Source organism: Triplophysa rosa, linkage group LG14 (assembly GCF_024868665.1).
Source record: "Triplophysa rosa linkage group LG14, Trosa_1v2, whole genome shotgun sequence".
In the NCBI taxonomy this organism is placed as follows: domain Eukaryota; kingdom Metazoa; phylum Chordata; class Actinopteri; order Cypriniformes; family Nemacheilidae; genus Triplophysa; species Triplophysa rosa.
Window position 1 is genome coordinate 19,776,495 of NC_079903.1, and position 19,758 is coordinate 19,796,252.

Sequence of the window (19,758 nt, forward strand, 5' to 3'; positions counted from 1 at the left end):
GCAATCCTACTCACAGTTTTCTCTGCCAGTCTTATGGAAGGATTGGAAAGCAGAACTTGAATTCCCACTATGTCAGATTTTTAAACTTGAAGCAAGAGGCAATTAAAAAATGTAAAAAGTACAGCTCAGGAGCCTGAGAGTTTTATTTAATATTGTAATATTTGATAACAATTCCAAAACCCCAATATCCACATTGTCTGATAAAATATCACAGTAACTAAACGTATTAGTTGCTAACAATAAAACTGACTTTGCCAGCACGGTTAAAGAAGTCATATGACACGGCTAAAACAAATACAATCGATTGTTTTAGATGCAAAGCAATGTGTATACACTATTTAAGGTTCAAAAACGCTGTATTTTCCACATACCGTGCATGTTTGTATCTCCTCTTTGCCCCGCCTCTCTGAAACCAGTTAAGCCAGTTAACCAGTGCGTAGTGATTGGTGGAATACTGCAAGCGTGTGATGGAAATGTAACGCCTCTTACCATATTTGGAACATCAGGTTCCAAAGCAATTGCACTGAAAGGTACGCCCACCTTACTTGCGTATACATTTGGGCGGTCTCAGTCAAATCAGACCACGAACTGACGTATGTGGGGGTGTGGTTACACGAGGCGTTTCAGGCAGGTCTGTTGAGTATTCGCTTTTAGATAGAATGCATCTTTTGTTACGACACTTTTTGTTAATTTTTGCAATTTTACGTGTCTAATACATGCATGGGCAACTTATAACACACCAAAGACACAGAAAAACACGTGTTCACGCCATATGACCCCTTTAGTAATAAAATATACAGGTAGCGACTCAGTCATATATTCATTCATTATGATTTACTAAATAAGTGTAGAAATTAGGGATGCACCGATTTGTAAATTTTGACCGATAACGATAACCAATAATCATTTAACACTGGAAGCCGATAATTGATGTATTGGCCGATAGACAGCATCTAAATATTAATATTACATCTTCTGAGACTGAAACAAAAGGCAAAAAGTGGACAGCTGCTTTTATTTGAAAACATTCACTGCAGAAAACAAGGTAACCATTAGTTCTCTTTTTCACAGAAAATCATGTACCAAGCCTACTTTACACTAAATAAAGATTCTTTAACTTTTAAACTTTTCTGATATGTTTATTTAATAAACAAATTATAGATGTTCTTCCAGAGCAACCCAGAAAAGTGTTTTTAATAGCCACATGTCTAACATGTGTCAAGACAGAAAGCATTCAGACAGCAATCGGCTTTAAAAAAATATGGATTTGTTCCAATAATTTACACATTCATAAATATCTACATACTGTACCTACATTAACAATGTTTTGCTAATAAGTAAGTGAATGATCATGACAGAACAACAGTTTTGTACTGGGTTTTAACTGTGAGCCGCATGTAGCTGAAGTGGTTTAACCAGAGAAAATTATTCATAATTTATCGGCCTAAATTTTATTATTTACCGATACGGCCAATACGGCCGATACCGATATGGACAATAATTTATTGTGCATCCTTAGTAGAAATTGTTTCCACAGATTTTTGTCATAAAGCACTTTCACTTTTACGGTCAGAAGAGAATTCATTTGTGCAAAAACATTAACAACTTCTGATATTCAGATCGGTGTATCAAGAAACTTGTACTTTTAAATATCGCCACAAGAGGGCGACGATCGTCAGCACAGACTATATTTACAAGGAGTGTACTTTTATAAGTTATGCTAAACATGCATAAAACTATAAATTATTTTATTTTTGAACAAGTGATATTTGATTATAATTGGATATTTAAGCTTGTCTAAGTGAATTTATTAGTCACGACTCATATAGCATCTACGACTTTCGTTGTAGGCTATGTACAGTTTGTGTTGTGTCAAACCTTTCATGTTTCACCTGACATCTGGACCAAATCCTTCTCTTTAAAGGAAGTAAAATATGTTCAGTTACTGGTCACATACCCTTCATGTCTGTCCAAATGCACTTGTTTTGATAAGATTGATAGAAAGCAGAAAACATTGGAAGTTTCCATTCAAACTCAGCTGCTCTCCTTCTGTGCTTATGGGTGACTAATAAAGCGTTACAATCTGTTACACAATGTTGTGGGTTTAATGTTTGTCTACGGTATAACTCCTTCAATGATAAAGTCTATGACCTTAGGGGCGCGAAGTGGTTTCATTTGGGTGAGAAGAAAATTGAATGTTACTGTACAGATTTCATACTTTGCTCACCATAACAAACCACTTTAGGGATGCAATTGAATTAAATGATACTAGACTGATACAAAGAAAAACAAGTAATGCAGTGACATATAATCATCTTTATTAATAAATCCTTAACAGTTGCAAATATGTTTCTTAAATATTTCAAATCAGTTGTCACACACTTGTACTTCAATGTAACATTAAAGCTTTAGACTTTGGTTCAGATGATTCTTCAGGAAAGCTGGAAAGTAGCCATAATATTTTCTTTGTCGAGCTGGACACGGTGTGGTCAACTGATCTCAGACATCAGGATTCTTTTAAAAACATATTATGTCACCTACATGAATGTAAAAGACATTCTGTGAACATATTTACATTATTAAGGTTTCAGTTAACATGATATATCTGAGACATAAAGACACGAAATGTTCTTATATCAGGTGTTTGATTCCCAGTACATTCAAGATACACATTTTACTATCAGTTTGTGAGTTGTTTTGAATAAAACTGTTTGCAGAATGCATAAATGTTAACGTTAAAAATTAACTGAGAGATCAATTGATGTATTTAATGTGTTCAGCTCGGCCTACATTTGCTGAGGTGGCAATCCATTTTATTCTTCCTCCAATGTGTTTTTCACCAGGTAAAACTGTTGTTAATTATATGACTTACCATATAAAAATAAAACAGCAGAAGGTTTTTGTTATGGGTTATTGATAATTCCAATACAACACTCTGAAATCTTGACATTTTAAACTACAGTTTAACCCTAAATTCAGTAACATGCCAGGTAACCAATAGGCCCTTTTCACAATGACGTCACTTAACTTCTGCCTTTTCGCAAAGTAGTGTATCATAACATCCGTCTTGCAGCAAACTAGAAGAACAAGAACTTCCGTTTTGCCGTCGTGCTGGAATTTAACAACAGTGAAAAAAAACTGACAGAACACATATTCAAGTACTTATCCTAGCAGCTTCACTAACACAAAAAGAAAACAAAACACTTACCTTCATAATCAAACAGGTACTGGTACAGGAACAGTGTCCTTTCTCTAGCTTTGATCTTGTCGTTAGCGAAAATTTGTCTGCAAGACGTTGTACATCATCTAGCCGTGTTTGTGGCAGATGTGCAAGGGACTTGGTAAACTCCATTTCTGAGGCGCTAGCGGAAGTAACTTCTTCTTATTCTTGAGTCCAGCTTATAGGTGCATTACCGCCACCCTATGTGGAAGTAAGCATACACTGCTTCGCGGCAGAACGGAATATGCGTGACGTCATGTGAAAAGGGCGTATTGCTATATCAATAACTTAAAGGGGTCATATGGCGCAAATACATGTTTTTCTGTGCCTTTGGTGTGTAATAAGTTGCCCATGTATGTATTAGACACGTAAAATTGCAAAAATTAAATTGTCGGAACAAAAGATGCATTCTATCTAAAAGCGAATGCTCACCCAGACCTGCCTGAAACGCCTCGTGTAACCACACCCCCACAAATCTACGTCAGTTCGTGGTATGTTTTGACTAAGAACGCCCAAATGTATACGCAAGAAAGGTGGGCGTACCTGTCAGTACAATTGAAGAGGAACCTGATGTTCCAAATATGGTAAGAGACGTTACATTTCCGTCACACGCTTGCAGTATTCGACCAATCACTACGCACTGGTTAACTGGCCAATCATAGGACACCTCGCTTTTCAGAGCCATGAGCTTTGTAAAAAATCTGTGCATTTCAGAGAGGCGGGGCAAAGAGGAGATACAAGTTTAACATTAAATCGTGTAAAACATTAACATAAACATTTTCATCTTTCAAAACATAAAAATCAGGCACAGTACAGTGTGTTTTCTGGAAAGTAAACCAAACAGACAAGACGAGTTATTTGTATTCTATGACACATTCACACCTGATTATTTTTGTCTCACACCATGTCAACACAATATAATCACACTCTTTTGTTTTAAGAGACGAAATAGAAATATATTTATACGACTCTTTGAATTACCCAAATATCAGGTATCATTGGTTTTCAAGGATAAAAACGTAAATGAATGTCTTTTAAAAAACAAAATAGTAAAGTTGCTTTGTGACAATTATTATTTTTGACCTAAGGCATTGTAACTTAATCTTAATATTGTTAATGCGTTCTTCATAGCACTACAGTTTGGAGTCACAGCTGTGACTGTTCTGAGTTCTGTTTTATTAAAGGTCTTAATAAAGCTTGATCTTTCGCTTCCTTACGTACGCTTGTGTCTGAAGGTTTTTCTGTGATTTGTTTATGCGACTTTCCTAAAATGTCTTTACTTATTTTCTGTTTTGCAACACTGTGTACATTAGAGTTCTGTGGTATTAAGTGAAAGCTGTGTTTATCTCCTACGTCTATATGTGTGTTCACACGTGAGGTATTGTTTGTAAACACAGCGTGCACATTCATCTCGGTTAATTTATCGACATTGCGTTTAACAGCTCTGCGCGTGCTAGCGGCGTTTCTAAGGCCTGCGATCTTTTTTGCTAAGGCGGCACGTGCAGCTGCTAGCTGAGGGAACTGTTTTGTGTACAGCACTGATGTGTATTGTAGTTCAGGAGTGATCAGCTTCTGACAAAGCTGACTGGTTTCGTTACTCAGCCCCAGACGAAGGTTATATCCTTGAATAACCGCTGCGCCGTACTGAAATGGCTTCAGAGACGAATCCTGGACCTGCGCAGGATCTACCGCCCCTCCATCTCTGAGACACGTTTCCTCGAGCTTCCTTCTCCTTTCTCTCAAAAGTTCCACCTCCTGTTGTAACTTCGTCCTCCCAAGTTTAGAGTCTATGTGTTTCCAAAAAGTGGCATTAAAGTGCTGGTACAATCTCCAGTCTAACGAATTCCACCGTTTTACACGCTCTGGGGTTTCTGGGTTCAAAGGGCGTCGGGAGCGTTCGCTGCGACTATTCAGGCGGAAAGACAAAACGTCGTCCAGCGTCCAGCAGAGGGCATGTTGTAGAAGTACCATCGATTCATCGAAGTATTCCGAAATGAGGATGAGCGAAAAGTCTCGTTCCACGGCAGCAATGACCTCGGCGCTACGTCGGTCCAGCTCCGTTTCTTTTTCAGGTGCCGTGTTGTTCAGACCAAAATCAAAGGTGAGAATGTTACGTGCGTAGTGGTTGTTAGGCACAGAAGCGTTGAAGTACCGCACACCCTGGTTCAGAAACTCCTCTAAACTTTTGACCAAACGGAATGCTGGGATTGCTTTGTAATAAACAAAGAGAGATTCCATCATTGCCGTAGGATCCCGGAGAATGGAGAAGTAGAAAGTGTCCTCAGGCATCAACTTTCTCACCTGAGAAAAGGAGAGATAATATGAATATCATTCTTTTTTTCATGGTATCATAGAATTGTATGACAATAAGCCAGCAAGGGGTTTAGCAACTTTAAAAAGAAACTCTTTCAATATCCATAATTCATCATCATATTGCGTCTCCATAAAAGTAACACAAGGTTATATTTTAAGAGGGAAGTTCACCAAAAAATAAAAATTCTGTCATCATTTCTCATGTGATTCGAAACCTGTATATGAAAGAAGATGTTTTGAGAAATGTCTCAGTGGTTTTGTGTTCATATAATGTCAAATGTTAAGTCAATGGGGTTCATTGTTGTTTAATTATCGACATTCTTCAAAATATCTTCTTTTGTGTTCTGCAGAAGAAAGAAAGTCATACAAGTTTGAAATGACATGAAAGTGAATAAATACTTTTTTCGCTTTATTTGTATTTTCCCCTTCAGTACGTTAGGAGTGATTTACTCTTGGACTCACCTCTTGTGAATTGAACCTCATATGATTGCAGAGGATGTGGAATTCTTTCACGCCGCGTGTCCTAACGCCCTCCACAAAGTGTGTTGCAAAGAATGCTGGGTAGAATAACTGACTCTGCATGTTCAGTGGTAAAGCAAATGTCAAATTGTGACTGTCCCCATATCGATAGAGAATGTTCAGTATGGTGCTGCTGGCAGTCTTGTGCGTCTTGAGAAAGACGATGTGTTTTTTGGGTTGACACTCGGCTCCTGTTGGTCCAGGTCTTTTAGCTGTACCGTTGAGGTTAGCTGGTCGTTTCAGCTGCTTGAGGTTTGAAATTTGTTTAGGTACTTCTTGGTGAAGCCAGAGTTGATTCTGTACTGATGCTTTGGTGGTTTGGGGATATTTGTTTGCTTCTGCTATATTATTGGTAGTGTCTTCGAGGCGCTCGGGAGAAGATGTGTCCTGCTTTTTGCTTGCTTGTCCCCTTTCGTCCTCTGATACAGGGATATGAAAAGAGGTGAGATCCTCGTTTAAAGCATGCTGGTCTGTTGGGTCTTCAACAACAGTTGCTGAGACAGACCAAAGGTCTTCCCAGCCTTTGCGCTTCATGGGCCCCTGGATCTCTGCGGGCATTCGGACCAACTGCTCACTCACAAAATTCAAGACCTTAGAGGTCCTGAGAAGGGAAAGAGAGAACAGGTTCAATAAATTTAAATTTTGACCTTTCTGAAACCTACACAGATAAGTACTATTTGAGAGCTTACTTTGCATTTCATAAATGCAAGATGATGGAGTTGATTTTTATAAAAAGATATCTTTATTATTCTGCCTGTTACATGAAGGTCACATTAAAACTGTAAGCATTTTATTGCTACTTTTCAAATGCCTTTTATCAACAATTCTTAGACATTAATATTATAATATTTTAATTCTTGTTTGTGTACATATTAAGAAAAAATATGAAAATATAACAGAGCAAAAAGTTTTTTCAAATATATTGTGAGACATTAATTTATGTCTTCCATGTTTTTCCAGAAATACTTAAAACGTCATTTTCACAATCATCATTTCCACCACTAAATGCCATGAAACACAACACACGAGACATAATACATAAATGTGGTGACCTCTTTAAAAATGACAGAATACACTTGGTTTGCATATTACACACACTGTTAATGTACAAAATTAAACTAGTGAGAGTTTGTTTTTTCAAGTTCCAAAAGCCAAAAAAACCCAAAACCTGCTCACCTGGCCTGTCGGACCACACCCAACATCTGCAGCGCTACACAGACGAGTGTCAGGACCATAAGAGTGAACCACATAAAGCGCAGGCGACTGAAACATGCGACCCTCACGCACCTGTTTAACACACAAAGATCAGAAAGATCACTGGATATTCACAGCCTACATTCATTATGTACTCTACTACAGACTTAAATAGGTTGTTTTGATAAAGTCTAATCTAATATGCGAGGATCTGAGCAGCGAGCTCCCTTAAAAATAGAAGTAGGGTTTACTGTGGTTGGTAACATCATAAGTTTGAAACTGGGTAGAAGCTCAAGGAATTTTTGACTTATTCAAAGCGTATAACAACTGTGCCTTTGAGTGTGGCATTATGGGTAAAGAATATCCTAAATGATGAGTTAATAAAGACTCATTGTCTAGTTTGTCTAAAACAATCATGATCTAAAGGAAAGTGCAAAAATTATACATTGCAATGCAACGCCGTAGTACTGAAAGCAAAAACAGCAATATAGTAATTTCACAATGGCTTGTGATTAAATGCCAAAAAAAGCTCTGGTATTACTTTAAAACTGGGAGATTTAAATGAATTAAACAAAAATATGAAAAAGTGTAGATGCAGATGGAAGATTCTTCGATAAATTTAAAAGAATATTTAATTAAAAAGTGATGCAAAATATTGAACACTGCACTAATTCAACTTCTGAAAATCTGAAAGGAATCAAAAGTGACAGAACAAAGAAAAATAGAATGTAGATTTCAAAAAGCTGACTTATCTAATCATTTCAGTCTGTGGTATTTTCAAACCCAAAAGAAACTTCATTCCCCTACTGAGAGTAATATCCTGTGCCTGCGTGTTACGTTTCTAGGGAGCTTCAGGAAACTTTTTTGTAATGATAATGGTTAAAAAATGGCAAAACAATATTAAAGGTTCAGTGTATGAAATGCAGCGACATCTAATGGCGAAGTTGCGAATTGCAACCAACGGCTCACTCCACCCCTCCCTTTCGAAGCATTACGGTGGCTGACACAGGGCTTTCGTTTTCGTCACGTTTTCGCTTCTTTGCCGAAAGGAGATAACATACTGTATTTACGAGACGCGCTCTGTAGAGCAGTTTGTCAATTTACTGTAGGCTACATGGTGAGTTCTACGCAAGGACACCCGCAGTGTATGTACACTATAAAACGTTGCTGTAGTTTTGCATAAGGTTTGCCAGTAAATTACTGTAGATTTGATTTACAATTTTGTTTTAAACATAAATTTGCCTATTTGTAATATTTTCTTTAATGAAACAAGACTAAATATCTTAGGTCACTTTTCTTGTTATGTAAATGTATCGTAATTTAAGAAGTTTTAAATATTTTTACTAGAAAACAAGACAAAAATGCTTAGGAAGAATGTCATTTTTGCAGTGTTGTGACCCGTCTCTTCTTGCTCATTTTGAATCTCAAACGTCAAAGTGTTTTTATTTTGGTTAAATACTTTAGTGTATGTTATGCAATATATAGCGCATATCTCAAAACATCTCTAAACTGTGCCGCCGGTCACTTTCAACTGGATGTTTGTGTCTCACCGGTTGCCCATTTACATCAGAAATAGACCTGAACACATTCCAAACCACACGGAGAGGTTTGCATTTGCAAGGGTTTCACATTGCAGGTAAGAGAGTTTGTATTATATTCCCATTACAATTCTTAGTGGTTGGTTGCATAATGGAAAAAATGTGAATAATGAGTGAAGAACAAAACAGAATTACATTGCTCAATGCCTCATTTCTATCTCTCCCTCTCTTCTGTGTTTTGATTTGGCCATATTATAAATTGCTTGGTTTGTCTCATGTTACAGATCACATCAGCGTAAATGAATTACAGACGGCCGTTCGCTGGGTTAAAATTAGAGACTGTCTTGCTCCAGACCGAGAAAACCACAATGCTGAACTGGCAGTCTGGAGCTTAAAACCCCAGCAAAACTCTTCCAAATGAATTCACAAAAGGCAGTTCTAAAACACATAATGACTGTCTGCTGGAAATCACAGTCAGACGTAAGAATGCTCGGCTCATAGTGTGCTCAAATAATAGACATTGACTGCTAGTCAACACTTGCTAAAATATGATTAGCTGACATCGCATGCTCTATGGCAAATAATCATCTCATTGTCTGGGTTGCCGAATTGAATTTGATCAACGCGTATAGCACACGAGATGCAGTATAAGGTGTGGAGTAAATTAAATTAGGACATTTAAATGAGATGCCTGTTCCGGGAACCACAACAAGTGGAGAATGCAGTCAAGACTATGAAACTAAATGTATTCCATACAACAACAACAAAGATGCTTTCTAAACGGAGTTCCAAAAGAAAGTCCGCCATGAGCATATGAATGTAATTTTACTAATCACAATCCATAAAATATCGCCAGCTGTTTACCTCACTCTTCAAACTTTTGGCATGCCTGAACCTTTCTAATGAAAAGCATCTCTTTAAAAGACCATGACTGTGTAAACCCTATGGGGCGGGTTCCCGGACAGGGCTTAAGACAAGTCCTAGACTAAAATAACTGTTAGACCTGTCCAAACTGAAAACAACTTGGACTGACATATCTTAAAATACATCAGTGCCATTGTGTTGTCTCAAAATGTGCACAAGTAATCAGTCACCTAATTTAACTAAGGCCTAGTCCCGGTTTAATATAATCATATAAGATAAACCCTGTCCGGGAAACCGCCCCATATGTGTTTGTTCATATAAATTGTATAAACAAAGACCCATGAAGGCTTAGTGTTGTTAAATATGTTTCTGTTTATTGTACAGAATACGCAGAATATATTACTGTACGTGCTTTACACATATAGAGAAAACTACACATGGTGTTTTAACTAACTTGAATAATAGCAATTATTTTGTGAGGATATCAGACGCACACACACTGTCATGATCCTGTCCTCTTTGTAGTTGTTTTTCTAGTTCAGGCTGACAGGATCATGACATCCCCATGTCTTTTGTCTTAGCCCCGCCCCCTTGTTTCCTTATTCATTATCCTGTTATCAGTTTATGCCCTTCACCTGTTGCCCTGTTATGCCTCTTTTGTTCCTCTCCTATTTAATGCCCTTGTGTTTGCTATCCTGTGCTGGTTCATTTGTCTTTATCCCTGTCTTGTCATGATGCCCCTGGTTTTGTTAAGTTATGGTTTAAGTCTTGAGTTTTGTTATGTTATACTATTTTGTTCTTGTTTTCACCTGGAGGGATTTTGAGTTCTGTTTTGTGCATGTTAAATAAATGTCTTTTGTTGAAGAGCTGTCTGCACATGGGTTCTGTTCCTGTCAGTTTCATGCCACACATGCATCAGAAAGGAATTAAAACTTTTTAGCAAAACTTCTCGCATTCCCTCCGGTCACAGAAACATCTGGACCCTCATCACTTGTGGCACTTCTCCCACACACGCTTGCTAGCTTTCCAAAATAGGATTTATCGAAGCGTGAATAAAAGGCAAACAAATGTCCACGTGAGAAGACATAAAAGTGCTTTTGCATGCTTCCCTCTAACATTGGATACTTTAACTTCTACTGTACAGTCATTAATTTTGCTATTATGCCTAAACGATGGCATTTGAGTAGGCCACACATGAGTAAGTATTAACATAACATTCATAAATAAAGGAGTAACACTTTCAAGTAGCCTAACATGTATGGAAACTGATGTAATTATAGTGACCTAGTGTAATTATGATCCAAGTACGCATTTAATTATCATAATGTGCTTGTTAATGTAAGTAACACGACTACTTTGATGTACACTGGACTGATTTCTTTACATCGGACATAAATTGTTAATGTATAACGGAACCAGACCCTGTATCTAACGGACTCTTTTAACCAATCAACCTCCATATTTTTTGGCTTAGCATACCTAAAAGGCAATTTGCATTAGTCATCATACTTTTATTACAAACACGTATAGTTAAAAAACTGGTTACTGTGGTTCTACTACAAATAAAACTATACAACCACGGCTAGTATAGTTAAACAATGTTTAATTTTCTTAAGTAAAATAGTTTTCTCAAGTAGACTTGAATAAGCGATCGGACTGAAACTCGTCTCGGTTCTGTGAAACACTGACGAACTATAGCGCGCGCGCGCGCTCTCACACTGGAATAATGTCCTAGGCGCGTGCGAGATGGAGAGCAGCGACCGTTATTTCTTCAGCGCAGCTCGCGCAAAACACTTTGCTCGTTGCTGTTGCTCCCTCACGACAAGATAATTTCAATGTCAGCTAAACTCGCATATTTTCACGACAAGAAAGGTAAGTAAAAAGCCTTTTGAGGAAAAACTTATAAGGCATCTAAAAGAGTTCACTTACGTGGTCCACGGTGACGCGGTCCGCCACTGAAATGCTCTCCTCTCGCGGCCAGCTGTCCTATGAGATGGGAGCATGTCGCTCTCTTAATCGGGGACGACACCCCCGATATCCACCCAACGGACCTTAGACCTTCGGGCTCCTCCGCCGAACTCGCAAAGACTGCTGTCCGTCCCTCGGGTCCACTGTCGGGACTCCTCCCGCTAACGACACATCGATTCTGAGAGAGAGAGAGAGAGAGAGAGAAACGAAATGTTTATTCCGTCTGTGGTATTCACAAGCACTATATTAAAGAAAACGTACTTTAAAAATGTAGCTTTTAGCAAGTCGTTACAGCTGTACGAAGTCCTTTAGTTTAAGGAGCAGTTTCAAAACCTCCCCTTAAGTCTCGAGCTTATTTGAGACACAAACTCACTGCAATTATGTCAATTCTAATGACAGCAGACGTAATCCATGCCAGTCTTACTGTGATCCGTTAATACTGAGTTTCTTACACACTGAACACACCTGTTCTCTCTCTCTCTCTCTCTCTCTCTCTCTCTCTCTCTCTCTCTCTCTCTCTCTCTCTCTCTCTCTCTCTCTCTCTNTCTCTCTCTCTCTCTCTCTCTCTCTCTCTCTCTCTCTCTCTCTCTCTCTCTCTCTCTCTCTCTCTCTCTCTCTCTCTCTCTCTCTCTTTAGCTCTAATAGGGAGAGAGGGACTGATAATCCCTTCTGTACCGTTGTTGTTCTTTGCTGATGAGGGAACTTGATGCCGAAACGCTGGGCACTTTGTGATGCACAGAGCACAAAGATATCTTTGTGTCCCAATAAAGATACTGTACAGGGGAACAGAAGGTAAGGGGAGACAGAAGTGTAAATAAGATTACAATGAATGCAAAGAGAATATCAGTATATGTTTAATATCTTGGCATGTAAATAGCAATAGATGCTATTTACAATAAGTGAAAATAGCGACAGATGCTATTTACACTAAGTTTAAATAGTAGTAGGTTCTGTTTACACTAACCGAAAATAGCTGTATTTTCTTTGGATTAATAGATGCTATTTACTTATAAATAGTGGCAAATAACGTTACTGTTTGCACCTCAGTATTGTTGTGCATTAAACATTATGCAATAATAACAGTGTAAATCATTATATTTATAAAAATTATTAAAATGATGGCAACTTATTGAGATATTAAAGCCCTACACCTACTAACCTTACCCTAAACCTAAACTTTATGAATAAACATTAATTTTAAGTCTTAAATCAATTTTATTGAAAACAAATGCCTTTATGATCTGTAAGGTAATAGAAAAAAGTTTAAAGAGCATGTTCAGCAAGAGGTGGATAAGAACCCCGGTCTCCCGTGCCAAGCTATATACAGGCACGCAGATGGCACAAGGGACGGGGGGTCATGATCCCCTCAGATTCATAATGACCCGATCCGTCCCCCTTACTTCCCTACGAAAGGTGACAAACATCGGTAGAACTGAGGATTAATCAGGGTTTCCGCTATGTACATTAGCCTAAGTAGTGGCGGACAGGCCCGCCGTCCTTAATTATTTTGCCGTCACTGATTCCGAATCGGGTCAGTAACAGACGTTTACGTTCTCTGTGTGCTACAGCTAGCCTGCTACGACTCCTGACTAGGCCCCCGGGTCCTATGAGGAGCTGTTAGCTGCCTCAATTGTGCCTGTAGCAGCGGTAACCATAGTGGTAAATTGCCATCGTCTATGACTGAGCTGGTGATTTTTCTGGACTGAAAAAAATGGACTGCATAACTGCCACATAAAGGCAATGAAGAGACAAAAAACAATCACCTCGTTTTTTCAAAAACCAAACAATGTAAGTATCCTATGCCTGTTGACTTTTCCCAGATGTGGCAGATTAGTTTTGTTATTTATTTGTATAGCTAGTCTTTTGCACTTCAAAAACACAGCAAAACGTGGAGAGCATGACTATACAATTTGGTGAGTGGACAGAGGCAAATAGCAAATTAACACAAAAAGAATGGTTGGATAAATCAAACAATTTATCGTCAGGAAATAATGTTTTATCTGGACTTGCGAGACTAAATTAGGACATAACATTATCATCTAACCCAATGTACTGTATAAGTTGACTGAGGTAAATTTACCGATTTATGACTTTAAATGTTTAAATTATATGTTTATATGTTTAAATAAAACATATTTTACAGAAGGCATGAAGTTTTGGTGGGCATACTGGTGGTCTCAGTAAATGTTCAGAAAATTTACTGAGACATTCACAGAAAATAAATATGCTCATATACATTTTAGTTACATATTTTCCTTATATGTGCATAAAGACGAATAGTGGTGTACGCTCCCAAAAATGGTTTCATGAACGTACAACATGTAAAATAAAGAATTAAGGAGGATATCATCTGCGTCTATTGATGTCCAATAGCCTTTATACTGTAAATAGTCTACAGTTTCTGAAAATCTAATTTCAGTGGAGAGAATGACATCAATGAAAACACAAAAGTGATCAGATGAGGCTATGTCCTTGACCATGTTTAGACCCTTACTGACATTCAGAATGTGCCCACGGGTGTGGGTGGGTTCATTCATATTCTGCGTTAGATTAAAAGCTTTAAAAATGGTTATGAGTTCTTTGATACCAACATGATACACGTAGCTTTGTCTAAGCACAAGCACCTGCCACAATCTAAGCACCACTCTTCTGAACGATACTCACCACTCACGCTTCCAAAACTCAAAAATACAAATTCTTCTAAATATCAAAGATAAATGAACATTCATCATTAACTGTAGTTATATCCTTTCTAAAAACGCATAAAATAACATGTAATTTCAAAATTTACTCTCCTAATGCAGTCGCACGCAAAGCATGCTGGGAACTGAAAATCATTCTCAACAAATCATGTTGAATTAACTTGTTTAAATTTAGTTAAAAAACGCAAAAATAGGAATTAGTTACAGGAACTTAAAATATTTAAGTTATAAAATAAAGTTTACACTACTTTATCTATTTAATTACTTTGAACATTTGGGTTTACAATTCATAAAAGGGTCATATGACACAGCTAAAACGAATATTATAGTTTGTTTTAGATGTAATGCAATGTGTATAGGCGATTTAGCATTCAAAAACGCTGTATTTTCCACATACCGTGCATGTTTGTATCTCCTCTTTGCCCCGCCTCTCTGAAACGCTCAGATTTTTAACAAAGATCATCGCTCTCAAAAGCGAGGTGTGCTATGATTGGCCAGTTAACCAGTACGTAGTGATTGGTCGAATACTGCAAGCGTGTGACGGAAATGTAACGTCTCTTACCATATTTGGAACATCAGGTTCCTCTTCAATTGTACTGACAGGTACGCCCACCTTACTTGCGTATACATTTGGGCGGTCTTAGTCAAATCATACCACGAACTGACGTAGATTTGTGGGGGTGTGGCTACACGAGGCGTTTCAGGCAGGTCTGGGTGAGCATTCGCTTTTAGATAGAATGCATCTTTTGTTCCGACACTTTAATTTTTGCAATTTTACGTGTTTAATACATGCATGGGCAACTTATGACACACCAAAGACACAGAAGAACACGTGTTCGCGCCATATGACCCCTTTAAACTTTACAGCTGCATATACCCTAACCTGAAACTTAGGTCTTATCGGCAGCTATGATTTGGCATTGGTTTATTTCCTAGACTCTTTCACATATCAAAACAGAAAGAAAAAAAGCTACTTGGCTCCCGCATGATCTGTGAACATTCATGCAAAATTGCTGTTAATGTAGCTGTTATCGGGGGTCCAGTTGGTTGTGCACTTCATAGAGTTTTTTTAAGCACCCCAATCAGACTTTATGCATCACAATCAGACTGTACAAAAGAGCCTGATTTCAGGTGCAGTCTTTGACGTGAGCAACAAAAGATATGGAAAGCATTATCCCCATTAAACCTTGATAAGCCTATTTATTTTGCTATCTGAACAATGCAGCGTTACGTGATTAACAGCATTTTATTATGTGTGCAGCATGTTTTTCCCTCATGTCCATGACCTTTTCAGTATAGACCCGTGAACTATTTGTACCATTTTAGAACCACTACAATAAAGTGCCTTGCTTTAAACCAATATTGTTACAGATACAAAAATTGGAAATCCATGAAGAAAGTGTTTTAAATTACATTCTGAGAATGTAGTCTTAGAATATAGCCTTAAACATATATGTCAGTATATAAATAATTATAAATAAATAAACATAAATGTCAAAATAATAAAAAATGTTGCTATAAATGTCAATCACTATAAAATATATTGACAAGTTTGGTTAGACACACACAGACTGGCACACATGCAATAAACTGAATAAACTTTCTCTGTTATATAAACACATGTATTTCAGCCCACGGACAGATCAATAATGATGACATCATGAGTAAAGAGCCTGCAGGCTGACACTTTTCCACCAATCGATCGGTCGGGCTCAGAGATGCCTGCCAAACTGCCTGGGAAAGCTCTGCTGCCACAGCAACGACTCCAACTGGAAGCATGGCAACCGGCAAACCATATGACGCCCACATAGAATTCCTTAGCACTTTTCATCTGTTCAATAAAACCTTTCCAAGTATACTGTAAACAGTGTGACAGCATAATTCATCTTGGACTTAAAAAGCATTTGCCTGTTATATCATTGACTTGATTAGTTAGATAATCAAATCGTTTTTTAAGCCGACTATCCCCTTAATAACTGATTGCCATGTGTGGTGCATCATCATAATGCGTGTCGCAGAGGTAATTTAAAAAAAGATGTGAAATCAATACCATATTGAACCACAAAAATGTAATATTATCTGTTGTATTGCTGGTATGCCTAAAGCAGTGGTTCTCAAACTTTTTCATTGTAAGTCCCCCTTTGTGTTAAGTGCATCGCTTTGCGGCCCCCCATATAAAGACGTATAATCTTAAACTTAGAATTTTAATTAAACCAAAAACATTCAGTTATACAATGCTGGAACCTCAATTCGTTTGGTTGGTGGTGTCATTTTTCTGATGTTTGATTGCATAAAATCTATGATAAATTTCTATATTTCATAAAATGCCACAAAATCTGTGGCCCCCTGGATCCATCTTGGGGCCCCCCAGGGGGCCACGGCCCCCAGTTTGAGAACCACTGGCCTAAAGTGATAGTTCATCCACTCTGGTGTTGCTTAAACCCTCGATGGCTTTCTTCGATCATCGGAACCAAAGCAGTGAATTCTTTTAAAGTGTTGTTTTGGGTTTTCTGGTTGCAGTGGGAGTTAGTGGGGATCCTCTTCTCAAGCTTCAAAAGGACACAACACAAAAACTTTATAAAATAACTCTGTACGCTGTATATTTCAAGTTGTATTAGATGGAGTTGTTTGTAACCTGTTACAATGTCACTTCCATTTGTAGACTTCGTCCAGATCATTTTGTTGTTCGTCTTTACCTGATGTTTCATGTTATGTTGTGCTTTGTTTCATGTGTCTGGGTTAACATTCATGTTGGACATATTAAACACCTTTTATCTGCATATTGATCCTGGCCTCAAGTAACCTCAATTAAATTTTACTTTTACATTTAGTACAGTAGTTGGATCCTGTCACGAATGTCGTGGCTGAAGAGAGAACCCAAGCGCAGACAGGCAGTGAAGGGGTTAACAAATATTTATTGACACAAAACACACAAAACAAAACCCACGAGGGGGTAAAAAACAGGAACTGAACTAAGAAACAAACTTGAAATAAAAGACTTCCCACGAGGGGGCAAAACAAGAACAGTAAAACTAAACTAAATGACACGACCAAACGTCTTAAATCATAAAACACAAAACTCACGAAACACGAACAGGGCAAGGACCAGGAACATAGGTGAGAGCACAAACATAATCCACACGATACAATCCACGAGCACAAGACAAAGAAACAAGAGGGTATTTAAAGGGAAGACAAACGAGGGATAACGACACGGGGCAGGTGTGGGTAATCAAACACTTAGGGAAAGATAACGAGGAAACAAGAGGAATGGGGCCAATGACAAGACACTGGAGAGAACGTATATTACTGTCAAATGGACAATAATATGTTTCTCTCCACACATAACCAAAGACTTTGTCATGGCTCTGCTACAGGACCAAGAAAAACATGACTAAGGAAGCAGAGCCATGACAGAAGCCCCCCCTTTAATGAGCACCTCCAGGTGCTCACCAAGGGGTAGACGGACAAGACAAGGCAGACCGAGACAAAGACAAAAACCAGACAAACATGGTGAACATGACAAGGGGTAGACAGGACAACAAGACTACAGGACTGGGTGATAACAAGAACAACAAACATGGGAGGGGGGGTGGGGCAAAACAAGAGTTCAGGGGGCACCAAAAGGGTTGGGGGAACAGTCAGTCCCCGGCTGCGCTCAGGGCGCGAGTCCTGGGGGACTTAGGAGGAGTCCGGGGGGAACAGTCTTTGCCCTGGGAGTCTCCCAGGGACCGGCTGGACAGGGCTTGACGCCGGCTGGAAGGCCGGCTGGACAGGGCTTGACGCCGGCTGGAAGGCCGGCTGGACAGGGCTTGACGCCGGCTGGAAGGCCGGCTGGACAGGGCTTGACGCCGGCTGGAAGGCCGGCTGGACAGGGCTTGACGCCGGCTGGAAGGCCGGCTGGACAGGGCTTGACGCCGGCTGGAAGGCCGGCTGGACAGGGCTTGACGCCGGCTGGAAGGCCGGCTGGACAGGGCTTGACGCCGGCTGGAAGGCCGGCTGGACAGGGCTTGACGCCGGCTGGAAGGCCGGCTGGACCCGGCGGATACCCGGACGGACGCCGGTGGATCGCCGGCTGGAACGCCGGACTGGATCCCGGCTGGACGCCGGACTGCCGGACTGGACGCCGGACTGGATCCGCCGGACTGGACGCCGGCTGGATCGCCGGCTGGACCCGGCTGGACGCCGGCTGGGACGCCGGCTGACGCCGGCTGGGACGCCGGCTGGATCGCCGGCTGGACGCCGGCTGGACGCCGGCTGGATCGCCGGCTGACGCCGGACTGGAACGCCGGCTGGATCGCCGGCTGATCGCCGGCTGGATCGCCGGCTGATCGCCGGCTGGGACCGACCGGCCTGGATCCCGGCTGGATCACCGGCTGGACGCCGGCTCGCACCGGACTGGACGCCGGCTGGATCACCGGACTGGACGCCATGCTGGATCACCGGACTGGACGCCGGCTGGATCACCGACTGGACGCCGGCTGGATCACCGGACTGGACGCCGGCTGGATCACCGGACTGGGACGCCGGCTGGATCACCGGACTGGACGCCGGCTGGATCACCGCTGGACGCCGCTGGATCACGACTGGACACTGGACACAAGACTGGACACAAGACTGGACACAGGCTGGACACAAGACTGACACAAGACTGGACACAGACTGGACACGGACTGACACAAGACTGACACGGACTAGACAAGGACTGGACACGGACTAGACACAAGACTGACACGGACTAGACACAAGACTGAGACACAAGAATGGACGCCGGCTGCTGCACCGGCTCCGCACCGGATGGATCCGGCTGCACCGGACTGGACACAGGACGGCCGGCGCACCGACGGACATGGACTGCGCCAGCTGCACCGGATCTGGATGGCCGGCTGCACCGGACTGGACGCCGGCAGGATCCCCGGCTGGGCAGGGTTCAGCATCTCCCTCCTCTTCTTCTTCTTCTTCGTCCGGCCCACAGGACGTGTGGCCGGCTGGAGCGAAGCGATAGGGAGGCCGATAAGCTCCGCACCGGAGGAGTCGGACGGGGAGTCCCACGACTCCCTTCGTCTACGCCGGCCTCGGATGCTGATGGGTGGAAGAGGAGCTGCTGGGGGAGAGGCGGACGGTGCGGCCATGCCGATGACCCCGATCTCCATGACGCAATCCTCTGGGATCGCGGGTAGGGGAGATGGATTGGGTTGGGCTGAGACCCTGGACTCCGGGCGGTTCATGGCATATCTCACCGTGCACTCGAAGTCCAGTGGTCTCAGCATCCTCATCTCCGCCCGCGACAGAGGGTCCCTGAGGCCACCGTTGAACAGGACCGCGAGTTCCGCCTCCCCAAAAACCACCTGCTCTGTATAAACTGCCTCCTCTGCAGCCTTTAGGAAGCGGTCGACATAGTTCATGATATTGTCATCTCCCTGACGGTGGCTGCAGAGGA

The 19,758-nt window shown here is 40.8% G+C and overlaps 1 protein-coding gene across 2 annotated transcripts; it reads right to left on the reverse strand.

Moving 5' to 3' along the window:
* Positions 1-1,787: 1,787 nt before the first annotated feature.
* On the reverse strand, positions 1,788-12,036 carry gal3st2 (galactose-3-O-sulfotransferase 2). Of its 2 annotated transcripts, none has more exons than XM_057351173.1 (5): positions 11,909-12,036; positions 11,578-11,794; positions 7,229-7,339; positions 5,996-6,653; positions 1,788-5,521 (listed from the first exon to the last, which is right to left on the reverse strand). In XM_057351173.1, exons 2-5 carry the CDS (start codon positions 11,649-11,651, stop codon positions 4,367-4,369), a joined length of 1,998 nt encoding a protein of 665 aa, XP_057207156.1. In that variant the 5' UTR covers positions 11,652-11,794; positions 11,909-12,036; the 3' UTR covers positions 1,788-4,366. The 2 variants fall into 2 exon arrangements, with proteins under 2 accessions (XP_057207156.1, XP_057207155.1); XM_057351172.1 differs by having other exon boundaries at positions 11,878-12,036.
* Between the last annotated feature and the right edge of the window lie 7,722 nt (positions 12,037-19,758).